The sequence below is a fragment of the Platichthys flesus genome, chromosome 6, assembly GCF_949316205.1.
Source record: "Platichthys flesus chromosome 6, fPlaFle2.1, whole genome shotgun sequence".
NCBI lineage: Eukaryota > Metazoa > Chordata > Actinopteri > Pleuronectiformes > Pleuronectidae > Platichthys > Platichthys flesus.
Window position 1 is genome coordinate 22782572 of NC_084950.1, and position 14714 is coordinate 22797285.

At 40.1% G+C, this 14714-nt stretch overlaps 1 protein-coding gene across 1 annotated transcript; it reads right to left on the bottom strand.

Moving 5' to 3' along the window:
* Positions 1 to 1407: 1407 nt before the first annotated feature.
* iqub (IQ motif and ubiquitin domain containing) lies at positions 1408 to 14120 on the bottom strand. The gene is made up of 12 exons (XM_062389302.1): positions 13895 to 14120; positions 12275 to 12409; positions 10649 to 10816; positions 9891 to 10066; positions 6289 to 6444; positions 4671 to 4881; positions 4359 to 4534; positions 3193 to 3363; positions 2603 to 2779; positions 2252 to 2500; positions 1927 to 2112; positions 1408 to 1707 (listed from the first exon to the last, which is right to left on the bottom strand). Exons 1-12 carry the CDS (start codon positions 14037 to 14039, stop codon positions 1522 to 1524), a joined length of 2136 nt encoding a protein of 711 aa, XP_062245286.1. The 5' UTR covers positions 14040 to 14120; the 3' UTR covers positions 1408 to 1521.
* Between the last annotated feature and the right edge of the window lie 594 nt (positions 14121 to 14714).

The window sequence follows — 14714 nt, forward strand, 5'->3', positions numbered from 1 at the left end:
TTGTTTTAAGTGACTATTAAAGGATAAATCAGGATCGAAGATCACTCCCAAGTTCCTGACTGTTTTGTTGGAAGCAAGGGCAATGTCGTCTAGTGCAGCTATATCATTAGATAATGTATCTCTAAGGTGTTTGGGGCCAAGTATTATAACCTCTGTTTTGTCTGAGTTTAATAAGAGAAAATTGCGGGTCATCCAGGTTTTTATGTCCTTGAAACATGCTTGAAGTTTAGTTAATTGATTACTTTGTTCAGGTTTTATTTATAAGTATAACTGGGTGTCATCCGCATAGCAGTGGAAATTTACCGATTGTGTACTGATAATGTTTCCTAGTGGAAGCATATATAATGAGAATAAAATTGGGCCGAGCACAGAGCCCTGGGGAACACCATGGTTTACTTTGGTGCGCACAGATGACTCATCATTAATTTGCACAAATTGGGAGCGATCAGCAAAGTACGATTTAAACCAGTTAAGGGCGGTTCCATTAATGTTAATTAACCATTGACTAATGATTTTCAAATTAGTCAATTTCAAAATCATTCATTCATTTACATTGAATATTTTCCTGTCTGACCTCAGTAAAGCGTTGAGAGGTCTGGCTGGTGATGTTCAGACTCCTGAGTGATTCTTTGCTGAATCTTTTGTAAACAGGCTGACATCTCTGCACTAAGGTAATTTACCGTATGTGTTATCCTGCTATCATATATATCTATATATATATAAATATATATAGATATATATATATATTAACATATTCTACACCTTTTGTAAAATTTCGACATTTTGAAATGACCTGATTTACACTGATCTAAAGTGTATGAATCCTCAGGTATGTTGGGTACAGTAGAAGTTATGCAAATATCCTCACTCTTTCTTCACAGTCGATCGAAGAAAGATTTATAGTATAATGTTACATTTTGGTGGACTTTAAGTTGTTGCTGTAACTTGAAATGTTGCTATTTCTGTGATAAACAGTTTGAAATGGTCTGAATGTACAGAACCTACAGTTGACCATCTGTAAATGTGTGAGTCTTCTACTTAGAATCCCTCATCTTTCAGTGTAGTCAGATGCTGGTTTAAATTTCAGTTGTAATCATTTTCAACTTGTTCTTACTGTTGCAACCACTTCACAATTCACTTGTTTGTTAATGGTCAAACTGTCCTGTGGGTAAAAATGGCAAAGTTTGTAAACACTGATGACTTTAAAAATAAGAAGGGCTTCATTGAAGTTCATACACAGTTATGGTTGTTCCTTTGGAAATATCCCAAAAGGTTAAAATGTTTGTGAGATGGACTGCAAGGTTATACATTTCTTTTGCTTTTGGTGGCATTTAAAGTTCACTGCATCTTATCTCAAAATGACAGCGCCCAGACTGAAATGAAAAGTACATGAGTCAAAACCAGGAATGAAAAAATGGAGACCTTTATTTTCACTTTGAGACAGAATGTTTTAGACAGTGACAGACAGCATTATGGAAAGAGGAAACAATGGCGAATGAAAAGAAAACCACAAGGTGTTTGTCAAGGAGCTAGTGCTGGTGCAGGGTTGGTGACGTGCTGAACTCTCATGGTGATTGGCTTGGAGATGAGGTTGTTGCCAAGGGTAGCAGTGACCAGGTACCCGGCCATGATTGGGCAGCTGCTGAAGTGACGTTGAGCCAGCATGTGTTTGTGCTCAATCCCTTGGATGAACTCTGCCTCGTATGTCTGACCACCCACACAAACACACACACACACACACACACACACACACACACACACACACACACACACACACACACAAAGTGCAACAGCTGGAGTTAAAATAGCATTACCAGATGGTTTGCTCAGACAAACATAATGAAAACCTTCCAAACAAAGTGCCACAGTGGCTGAGAGATGAGTCTACATGTGTGGAGTGATTGTAAAAGGTTTCTTGAGACAGACCTTGTGAACGTCTTGAACCTCCAGATGAGCTGACGTCTCTTCTTTGGACAGAAGGATGCAGTTCCAGGGGCTCCAGTCTCTTTTATGGTCCCAGCGGGTAAACACCAGGTTGTAGAGGTCACTACTGGTTTGGAGGGCGGAGCAGGATGCCCAGACGACCTCCACCAGGTACTGCAAGTCTTCCACCTGTGAAGACACACACATAGGTTACAGAGTTGGTCTATCCACAATACAAAAAGTGTGCGGAGATAAAGAATGATCTGCTAAAGCACTAACTAAAAGAGTGAGATCAATAAATCACTCAAAGGCACATATTAAAGACGACCTGCAGCAAGAAGGGGATCTTGGCGTTGTCACTGAGCCGCTGCTCGTTGTCTCTCAGCCTCCTAAGCATATTTTTATAGCAGGAGAGATCATCACGGGCTCCAGATATGTTGTTTAGCCTGGCACAGTCTCGGCACTGACCACTCAGATTGGACCTGGCAGTCGGGCTGAATTTTGCAGAGCTTCGGTAGCAACGACAGCTGCGACAGAGGAACAGGTCTTTCTTCATCTGTGAGCGATTCTGAGGAACCTGGGATTGATTTTAGATTGTATTTAGATCGTGTTTTTATATTAATTTTATATTTAGGGGTTTCCAAAGCATGATCTCACACCAGCAGGGGTCCCTACTGACCTTGAGCAGTTTGGCCACTTCAGGATTAAATGCTGGTGTTCTGATGTACTGGAGGAATAGAGTGCTGATCCTCTTCCTTAGCCCCTCCAGATTGTTTTTTTTCACACCCAGAGTCATCAGGTTCACTTCCCTGTCGATCAAATCCACGATGTCCTTGGTCAGCTGACACTCGTGCTCCTGCACATAAAGGACACATTCATGCTACGACACATGACAGTGATGCTCATTTAGAAAACAAGAGCTGAAGTACAGGGATTTCCAACAGGCCATTACAAAACCAAAGCAGCAAAAGAGAGTAAAAGTGCACATTAAGAGCACAAGCAGGGTGTATTTAAGTGCAAGTGCAGGGTTTTGAGGGAAAACATTACAAAATCAGAACGTTAAGTCGTGGTCTCTAAATGAGAAACTATGCTTTTGAATAAAGATTGAGAAAACTCTTAAAGTCAGGCATTCAGCCCAATGAACTTTCTCTTATTCATTTGAGCTCAGACTCTTTGCTGCATTAGTTTGTGTCAGCCCCTTATTGTGGGCTTTTCTCTGGCAGACACAAGTGTAATGTTTGTTATTGAGGGGCAGTGAGTGTGTGGTACCTTGACGGTGTGTTTGAGTGTCATCAGAACGTGCAGTCTCTGCTCCTGGCTCACAGCGGGCAGGTGGACGTTGTTGTACAGTTCTTGCAGCTCTCTGGCTCTGATGGTGTATTGACTGTCCATCTCGATTAGTCGACCGTCTGCCGCTCGCCACTGATAAGGAGCCCCTGACTGAAAAGCACAACGTTGATTGTACTGACAATATCCCTAATAATATTGCCTGTGTCACAACTGCAACTACTTCTGCTACAGCTACTGAAGATATAATTACTATAATTCTCATTACTGTTTGCTTGGCTTGTGGTGATTTCTTCTGTGAAAGGTTTCTCTTCTGAAACTGCAGTAATTGAGCTGACCTGCTGCACAAAGAACTGTTCAGCTGTTTATTCAAAGTTCAGTGAAAGACTCAGGAAGCCACGAACTGGAAAAGCTGTTGTTGTGATTGAAAATGTCACCTATGATGATAAGTACCAGCCCTCGCTGCTACAACAATCAACTTGTCCAAATCCCACCAAGTTTGACACTGCACTGCTTTGGGCTCTTAAATGACCTAAAGATAAATGTTATTATATGTGACGAAGGGAGATTTATGGATGCAGTACAGAGACAATAATTATATTTATTGGTGATTGCTGCTGCTGTACTTCTACAGGCAGTCACTGCTGGTGCTGCTCCTCCTATTTTTCTCCTGATACAATTGCTATCAGTCCGTGACTCTTATAATTCAATTTGTGATTTTAGTAAGCCAAAACTTATTCTGATACTGGTATTACTACAAAATCCTTTACTACTGGTAACTGCACTGCGCTGCTTCTACTTTTTCCTCTCACTCCGTATCTTCTACAAGTTCACCCCCTGCTAATTTCAGAAATGTCGTAAAATGTATTAATGTATAAAAAAGAAAAGTTGTTTTTCTGGTGTACGATTTGAATCTTAATCATAATTTGCATATTTGACTCAGAGGACAGTGGCCAACCTACTCTACAAGCCATACCCCCCCCCCCCCATTTAAGTATCTTTATTTAAATGTTTTGTATTTTACTCATTTGAGTTGAACGAGACTCAGAAAGTGAAACAAAAATTTGAGTGCATATCTAACTACACATAAAAACTTCTTTCGTTTGATTGAAAAATTCGGGACGGGAGGAAGAGCAGTGACCTCTGACCTTGTCCAGGAATTCCCTGATGGTTTTGTCATAGTTGTTTTCCTGGACGGTGACGTGATGGCGTCCGATGGCTGCGATGAGCTGACTTTCCTTGTCCAGCAGCAAGCAGAGAGCTGCCTTCCTCTCAGCTCCTTGCATGGACGAATTGATCTTCTGCTCTTCCTCACACCTCCACTCTGAAACACTCACAATCGACACACACACACACACACACAAACACACAAACAAACGACAAGACAAAACACAACATTCTTCATTAACATCACTTTCTCCGCCTTCACACACAGTGCATCCTCCCTTTTCCCCACGTACTCTCCAGGGCGTGGTACAGAAGATTTAAGTCTTCCTTCCGCTGCGGGTTCATCCAGCGTCGTTGGCGGTCTATCAGCTGCTCCTCCTTCTCCTCCGTCCGCCTCCTCTCCTGCAATTCCAGCCAGTCCAATCGCCGTTCCCGCTCCCTCCTCAGCTGGTCCACCACCTGCAAGGCCATCCAGCGCCGCACATACGACTGCAGACAGATCACCTGTGTGGGTGACGGAAAGGGAGTCATGACATGAACAACATGAAACCTTCACCACTAGATATCGCTAAATCCTGAACACTGATTCTTTAACTGTAACATATTCATTATTAAAATGTATAGCTAATTGTACGTGTGTAAAGCGCACATACTATGGATTCATGATTTTTGTAAGACTGTTATGTGTTACTTTACTACCTCAAATCTACAATTCATGCAAAAAAAATAATTATTAATGTAGTGGGCAGTTGTGGCTCAGGAGGTCAGCGGTTTGAGTTCTGCTTGCAAAAGTTTCCTTGGGCATGTTACTGAATCCCTGATTGCCCCTGATATCTGTGCCAGTAGTATGTGAATGATGTATGATATAAAAGTGCTGCACATATATGCACTGTATGAATGTGTATGGAAAGGGGTGATTGGCAAAACTGCTCTGTAAAGAGCTCTGAGTGGTCATCAAGACTAGAAAAGCGCTAAACTATTATAGACCATTTACCATTTTTACAAAGTAGCGGAAATTTAATTTCGGACTCAACCTTGATGATAAGTCTGTGCAAACACTGTATTTATCCACACTAAAATCAGGGTGGTGGTGGAAATCGTTTTAACATAACGAATCATTTTTATGTGAAAATTACTGAAGTTTGAAAAACCTTTGCCCTCAAATGCTCAACTTTTACAGAGCTAAAGAAAGTAGCTTTATTTCTGATTTAGTATGTGTCACATCAGTGTATGCCTGTCTGGTTTGTGTTTGTCATTTGGATCAAGACATTCCCAAGAATTACCTTATGTAGCCGCCAAACAGGGGTGGGAAGCAATAATGTACAAACTCTTTATTACTGTACTTAATTTGATTTTGTAGTTATTTTTTCTCTGAACATCTCAGCACAAATATCTATATTTTCTACTACTTATATTTTTCAAAGCATGCTTGTTACTTTTGTTTTGAGGCCTTTTGAGGAATTATTCATTATTTTACATTTACTTGAGTAAAGAGGTTGAATCAGTGCTTTTACTTTTATAGGTGTCATTTATGAAGCAAGTATATTTACTTCTACTCAAGTAAATAATGTGTGTATTTTAAATAATAAGAATAAAATCTTTATTTGTATAGCAATTTTTTAAACGAGTTTAAGATGTGATTCACACAAAAGTCCATTGCAAAATTAAGATTTGATTGTAACATCTGCTGCCGAAACTAAAACAGGACTAGATTCATAATTTTTGCTCTAGTGGGAGGATTCGTTTGTCCATTTCTACAAAAGTTTAGTCCAGAACATGGTATCTCTAAATCCATAGTAGTGAATACTCATGACGATGTACAGGAGGAAACATTTCTCACAATTTTGATGCACTCTTTGCTCCGATATGTTGAACATAAAACACCATGTATTATGTATAAATAAAACCTACAGCTCTCAGCCTCTCATTATGCTTCTCAGCAGCAGTGATGTAGTTGCCAGGGGTGACCAGCTTGTCGTTGATACAGGAGACGTAGCAGCCAATCCCACTCATCTGGGTTGAGACACTGACTGGACACTGCTGTACCTGAGACTTCAGCTCGGCTGTCTGGACAAAGAGAGAGAAACACACAAGTACGATGAGTTGCATCTAATACAGCTAACCATTGTGGGGAAAAAACATCTTGAATTCTCACCAGGTAAAACTGTGGAAATATTGATTGAATCTTGTGGTTTGGCCTGAGGAAAGATTAACTGTCTTCCCTGCAAACAGACTTCAATGTAAGCTTCTGATATGGATGAGCGGTGTAATGCAGGGAAGCAGGACGGCAGTGAGCAGCCTGAGGCCAGAGTTTAGGTCAAAGGCTTGAGGCTGTTAATTAAGGTTCTGTGCAGACGAGCTGCTGGGTAACATTAAGCATTTTTCACGCCTGTGTTACAGATTGATGATGCTTTGAATAACACGAAAAAAGCAGTATGGACTTAGTTCAATATCTAATTATCAATGACCTTTTAAAGTCTCATCTCAGAAAGGAACAGTGTATGTTACATGCACCATGCTGATTGATAAGGGTTAAGTGCCACTTTATAACATTGCAAGGATACAAGAACAGCCAAAAAGTCAAATTAATCTCAGTAAGCAGAGATTCATTTATTTCCTAATGGATTCTGACTGACACATGTCCAACTGTGATCAACATAAACCTCTCGTGTTTGAATCATCAGAGTAAATGGGAAAAACTGAGCGGAATTTCCCCCCGCAAATAAAGAAATAAAATCAACGGTCAGGGAGGGCTCGAATTGAGCGATCTACATAAATAATCTAAATACGTCAGAAGAAAGATCCTGTGCCAGGTGCAAGGTCCACAAAGGTTCACTGGTATTTTGAGAGTTAGATTGGATAAATAGATGCTGTACGCTTAAATGTGTTTTTTAGGCTGCAAACTAAATAACATGACTGTTCCCTGATGAAACACTTGAATGCTGGTGTTAAAGTGTTTCATATTAAATGTATTAAAATTTATTTTAATACATTTATGGGTTGAGTGGATTTGGTCCAGAGTTTGAAACTGTCTTGGATCTTTCAGGGCCAATGCTTATGTACAGTCACTTGTGTTGGACATCTCAACGTCATGACATATATTTGATAAGGTAACCTCAAAAGGTGAGATAGAATCTTTTTTAAATCAGTTTTTAAACTAAACCCCTAAACCACTGCAACGTCCATCATCATCTCCTGCCCCTCCCTGTCAAAACGGTGTGTGGAAGAACTGGTGACAGACATAGCCACTTGTATAAGATGCTCAAAGAACTCAGGACAACCAGGCTCCTTAGACTTTTTTAGTCTTGATGACTTAAAGGGCTTTACAGTGCAGTTTTTTACCTCTATTCACACAATACATTCATACAGTGCATCTATGACTGGCACTTTGTTTCTATGAGGAAGACTGGGATTGAGTCATCTAGTTGGAGGATGACCGATCTACCCCTGTGCCTTTGTGGGCTACTCACAGTAGTTGTTTTTGTTCTGTTTGATGTTTTTGTTCTGTATTTCAGGGTATTTGATTCGGTATTAGAACAATTTAAGAAAAACATGTAAATGTGACCTGATCCTCTGACAATTCTAAAATAATTCCTCTAACAACCGTGGTTTGTATTTGATGTGCTGGTATAAAAGAGAAAAGAGAAGAAAGAGAGGAGGCGGCATCATGAGGGCACCAGGCTGCTGTTCTGTGATGTGTAAAGAGAGAAACAAACAGACAGAGGTCTCTGTGGTGTATGTGTTTCACTGATCTGGAACAAGCCCACCAGCATCATTAAAGAGACGGAGGGTGTGTGACAGTGAGATACCTGCAGGAGGGTGAAGGTTAGTGAGTCATACACTACCGCTGCATGATAAAGGCACACACACACACACAAACACACATACAAACACACACACACACACACACACACACACACCTACTGAGAGCTGGTATCAAAACAATAAATAAATACACACGCTTTCTGATTAAGAGTAAAACATTTGGTGTGATTTCAAAATTATTATTATGTGGGAACAAACACCATTCTAAAACACCAGGGTTTCATTCCCTGCCAAAACTGCAAAGAAATTATCATAACATTATATTTATACAGCTTTGTGATCTTTGTGTGTTTGACGTTCTATTTAAAAAGCCTTGAGATAATGTGTATTGTGATTTGGCGCTGTTCAAATACAATTGAATTGTTTATTTTCCTAATTCTTGCCTAATGCGTATCTTTGAGGTGGACAAAGGGATTGATAAGAACCCAGGTTGCTTTGAAGTTAGAGGGCACAGCTTTACAAATAGAGGGGGGAGTTATCAGAGCTTGGAGTAGAACTGCTGCTCCTTCGTGTCAAAAGAGGACAGCTCATGTGGTTGCTTCTCATTAGGACGCCTCCTATGTACCTTCCTTTGGAAGATACTGGGCATGACAAACCAGGAGGATACCCCAGGTTAGACCTTGCTGTAGGGACTCCACATCCCATCCTACCTGGGAACACCTCAGGATCCTCCAAGAAGAGCAAGAAACCATCCTCTACTGGCTGCCTCTGCGACCCGAGCCCGAATAAGCAGAACAAAATGAATGGAATGGCAGGGGACTAAGATAAGTCATTGATGCTGTGCCAAGGGATGAGAGTAAGATGTGTACATCAACCTTCCTCGTAGATATTCGTCAATAAATCTAATATTTTTGTATCTGTTGTTGCCTTCTGTGTTCTTCTGAAGTAGAGAATGGAGATCGATTGAATTGAGACTTTATGACTATCAAAATGACAGACAGACGGTAACATGTTTCTCTACAGGATGAGTGTGGAGGATCCAGTGGCATCTAGTTGTGAGGTTTCAGATTGCAACCATCTACAAACCGCCTTCCCTCACCCTCTTCTCTCCACGTGTGTAAGAGAACGTACAGTGGCTCACAGGTAATGTAAAAATGAGACAGACTCTCTTTAGAGCCAGTATTTGTTTGTTTTTTTGTTCTATAGAAACATGTTTAATCAGCATCACAGACTCTGTGGAGGAGGATCTGCTCCCGATATGGACGAAAAGGGCTACCAAAACCAAATTATTGACAATTATAACTATTATATAACAATCTGCTAATAGATCCTCATAAATCCTACACACTGGACCTTTTACATTGATGAAGCAAAGTCAGAATCAAACTAATTACTGTTAAATTAAATATGGCAGAGAAGTGTTGCTGTGACCATTAGTCTTGTTCAAGAATCTCATTCCCACATGCTCTAGCTCTCTCTGTCTCTAATAGGATTTTTTAATATGCACTTGAGTATCATGTTCTGTCTCATGCCTGAATGTGAATGCAGTTTTGCAGTAATTAGTGACCTTTAAATACACCACACAAATCACAACTAAGTCTCCCCAGCTGATGTGGGTCTGTGTGGTTTCATGTATTTTTAGTGAGATTTAACAAACATTTTTCTATTTTTATTGCGTCTTTCCTTCTTTTAAAGTTTGACACTGATTTTATTGTGAATTGTTTTCTCTCTGAAGCCCTTTTCGTTACCTGTGTATCCCGGCTGAAGACGACCACTCCTCTGTCAAGTGTCCTCTTGGGCAGGGTCTGGATGGCTGCGTGATGGTACTCCACCCCCGTCAGCCTGTGCCTGTAGCCACCCACGAAGGCCTTCTGCTGGCGAGGACGCTCGATCTCGACCACCACCTCCTGGAACCCTCCGTCATCTGGTAGTTGTGTTTGTTAGACTCACTTATTGCTTTGATGATGAGAACCTATGTATAAAACTATCACAGAATTCTCTCATTCACGATAGTGTATTTTATGTTGTGATAAACTATGATGTGACCTGTTTCATTTACTGTGAAGTATTGTTGTGTGAAAATATTTTATTAGCATCAAATTTGATTGGTTGCCACTGATTTCTATTTCAAAAACAAAGTAGTCATCATTATTAGTTGTTTTGAGGTCAGTTATTGTGATTTACATGAGCATTGTATTGACCTGGTTAGTGACAGTAGATAGATAATCGAGTAGACCTCTATTAAAGGAAGACTCGGTGACCAAATACTTTGTTAAAGGGCTGGATTCTGCCCTTGGGTGGCTATTTAACTACCACTGTTCAACAATAATTCAGTAAACACACACACACATACACACACACACACACACACAAACACACACACACACACACACACACACACACACACACACACACACACACACACACACACACACACACACACACACACACACACACAAGCACACACACTCTGTAAAGGACAGTGCAGAGGGCAGGGTGTTCGTACCTGTTTCGACTCGGACACTGATGACATCCGGCATACTGTCATGCTCTGGAGGACGAAGGGGGCGGAGTGGATGGGTGGTCGGGTCGGTGGAGCTCATCTCCAGCCGGGTAGAGCTGTGAGGCCGGACGCCAAGCTCCATCAGGCTCTGCTTGTCCTCCACCACCCTGCCTGGAAAACAATATCAGCCCCCCCCCCCAAAAAAAACAACATAAAACATGATATGAATAAACCAAATTTGTAACTGATATATTTAATTGCCACACCTCTATTAGCCACAACAAACCACAGTGACATCAACACGTATATCAAATATATTAAAACAAAATGTTTAGTGCTTAAGAAATGTAAGCAGATTAAAAGTACTTTATGTTGGGGCTAGAAGGTTTAAGAATCGTGTTTCTTGTCATGGGCACAGGAGATTCATCATGATTCAGCCTGATACCTACTAAAGAGAGTGGTGAAAGGTCCAAAATAATAAAGAGGGACAAATTTGGCATCTGTGTGGATAGTGGTGGAGGACCATAATCGAGGCGGCAGTCGATGCTGGATCCTGTTCATTTTCAATTCTGATCTCAATCTTACCTCATCATATCATCATCTTGGTGATGAATTCTCACATTAAGCTACTTTCCCCCAACCCATAAAAAAAAAAAAGAACAATGAGATGTTCTTTTGAGCGGCTCTTTGAAAGGATCGGAGCCATAAAATCGAGCTCAGAGTTTCTGTAAAATAATACGATGTTACAGTGAAATTGACTCTCGACCTCTTGGATAGAAAATATCATCACTTCATCAGTAGATATTTGTGTGAAATGTTCTCATTGTTAGCATGAGAACTCTTTGAGGTCACAATGAACTTAATGTTTTGCCTTTTACCACCGTCAACTGGTCAATTTGATCTTTTTTCTGCCAACCAGCCAATTTATAGAAAGTCTGTCCAATGTTAAATAATGGGTAAAAACAGGGGTTTTGTTGAAAATTATAATGTTACAGTGAAGCTGAACTTTAGCCCGTGGGACAGAAAATGGGATCACCTCATCATGTTATCCCATTAGACATTTTATGATTATTATAAAATTATTATTATTATTAATTATAGTTGTTACGAGTTCATATTTAATTGTGATTTACATGAGCATATAATATTCATTGTGACTGACAGGCATGAGAAAAACATTTTTGTAAGAGCGCTGGTTCTGGCTCATGGGTGTCTATTTAAATACCACTGCTACAAAATAATTAATTATAGGCACACAGACATGTCGGCTGTGTGCTGTCTACAACAGTTATGTTGTATTAAGTCTCCCCTCCTGTTAGTGTTAGATAATGGCTGGAAAAGTATTTTTGTAGAATATGATGACTTTACATGAAGCTGACCTTTGATGTGTTGGATCGAAAATGTCACCACGTCATCATTTTATCCCAACAGACCTTTGTATGAAATCTTGTCCCAGTTAGCATTCTTAGAATTCATGAGGTCACAGTGACTATAATGTCTTGTGTTTTACCATCAAAATCTGGTCAGTTGTTTTTTTTTAGTCCAGCTTGTATGACATTTAAAGAAATCCCCTAAAGGGGAGAGGGATACTGCAATCACATGAACGGGAGGGACCGCCAGGAGACTTACCGTCCAAAGAGATCTGCAGCACCTCTACAGGAACCCTGAGCTCTGAGGAGAGGTGACACTTCAGCTCCTGAATGCTGAGACCAATTACGAACGCCACTGTCATCACATGACCGTCTGGCACCAGCACCACCTTCACTGCAATCATGTACAGACACATATGTCACAGTCAGTGGGTTGACCTCTATTTATACCAAACACATGTACAGACATGCACAACACACTCATGCAATGGTAGGTAAATTTAACCTATGTCTTTGGGGTTTGGATTCTAATTATATTAGTTTAATGAGATTAATCCAAGAAAATCAAATATTTTATTTCTCATAAAGGGATTTTAATTGTAGCTTATATTATTATTATAAATAATAGACAATGAGTTACTTAGTCAACTTTAATATCCAGTGCCCAGCTACTTGTTAAAGCTTTTAAAAGATATATTGTCGTGCTGGATGAATCTTCGTCAGTTTACTTATATTATTGAATTTATCTTCACAAAGGATACACTATCAAATAGAACTGAATGAACTGAGGCAGCTTCAGGACCAGTGTGATGATGAATGTTTAAGCCTCTTTCTTTTCTTTCTCTCCCTTTTTTATCTTAGATCTGTATGATGCATAACAACTTGCTATTTAGATCACATTTTGTTAGATTTTCCTTTTCTAGAATTGTTTTCCTACACATTCCATTATGTAGAACCTCATCACTTGTTTACTTGGTATCAACTGCCTTTTGTATTATCACCTTTGCCATGCAGGTGACTTTTCATCACCTTTTGTTTGTTAGTTAGCTTGATTTAATTAAAACTATTAGAAAGATTTCCATGAAACAAGGCAGTATGGGTCAGAAAATAACCCATTACAATTTGGTGTGAATCAAGATCAGGGGCGAATCCAGGAATACTTTTTTACTCTCTGTAAGATTGTGACCGGAGACATCTTAAACATTTTCATTAATTTCTTAAAAAATGATTCATGGAACTTGATGACTTTTTTTGTGGACTGATATTTATGAGTGTGTGAAATTTGGAGCAGACCAAATAACAAATCACTATTTAGTGAATTTAAATGTGGTTTTGTGTAAGGGTACTGCTGGATCTTGGTGGAGGTATGCTGTCTATCGAGAGACATTCTGGTTTATTCAAGTTTTTGTCATTGCATGGTTTAATTTGCACATTGTTAAACACATTGAAACACTGGTTCCGAATCCTGCTGTTCATGTTACTTGCACCAAGATAAACAATGGATTGATGTCTTTTAATTCGGTTTCAGACCTGTTTGTTTTCGTTGAAAAAAATTGTGCATCAGGAGGATGTACTGGAGAGTTAGACTCAGAATGACATTCTAGTTACTTGATGGAATTTTTTACTTTTGGTGCTAAACAATATCAGATTCAGGATGTTTATATCCTCTATTATTGAGATAGTAAATCAGAGTCTCACCTTTAGTGTCTTGTTCTCTGAGGCTCTATGAGTATGTGCACTGTGTAGATGATGGGATCGTGACAGTTTTATCAATATCTAAACAATCTGTATTCGTATTGCAAATGATGACTGGTATGTTGACACATGTATTCATCACAGTGTGCTCATAAGGATCGAACACATAACACCGTGCACTCACCTGTGGCCCAGCTGTCAGCCTCTTCTCCCTCAGTCCCTGGGTCTCTGTCGCCCCCTGGCGGCATCTCTGCAGCTCTTCCACCTGGTGGTGGGCTGGTTTCCGTGACGTTTTCATCTTGGTCTTCCTCCGCTCTCTGCTCAGACATGGCGAAGTGGTACCTGAACACTTGTCAGCCTCCTCACGACGCTGAAATTGAATAAAGAGTGAGTGACAATGGACAGTTGGACACGATGCCACGGTGAGAAACTGCTGCTCTGCCAGTCAGACTGAGAGTCTCCTGTAATCCTGTGCTTTTTAAATTTCCTTATTTAACGTGACTATGACCTTCAGCATCGTGCAGCTAACACTGTCCCCTAACCCTGACTTTAGTTCGTCTTCAACGGCTCTAGTTTACACGTCGACATAGCAACCGCCACTCCCCCTGCTTGCGGACAGGGGCGTAACACAAACATTTGTGGCCTGTAAATGTTCCATCAGCCCTCCCCCTCCAATCCAACAAGGTACTGTCACGCTTTTACCACTTCTCTCAGCTTGATATTATCAATGTTTAAAGAATACTACAAACTGTTATCTGTGTGACCCTTTATAAAGTCTTCGTAATTCTCTGAGGATAAATGTGGAAATCCACCTGTCTCTCTTTTACTGTATTTCATGATAAAAGCAGAAATCAAGTAAGACATCCTGTTTTTTTTATACAAATAACTTGAAAAATAAGCAGCACTATGAAACTGTAAAATCCTATATACATAAGTGGAATAGGTAGTATTAAAACTGAACCCTGCTATCACCCTCTAACTGACTGACAAATCTTGATATCAAT

What these genes read in the sequence shown, in the direction of transcription:
- iqub (XM_062389302.1), bottom strand. Translation starts at nt 14,039, where the DNA reads ATGTCTGAGCAGAGAGCGGAGGAAGACCAAGATGAAAACGTCACGGAA. An exon ending in ATAATGAGAGGCTGAGAGCT is followed by an intron (nt 4,882 to 6,288) that starts GTAGGTTTTATT and finishes TCACCCACACAG; the next exon opens with GTGATCTGTCTGCAGTCGTA. An exon ending in AGGTTCAAGACGTTCACAAG is followed by an intron (nt 1,708 to 1,926) that starts GTCTGTCTCAAG and finishes GTGGGTGGTCAG; the next exon opens with ACATACGAGGCAGAGTTCAT.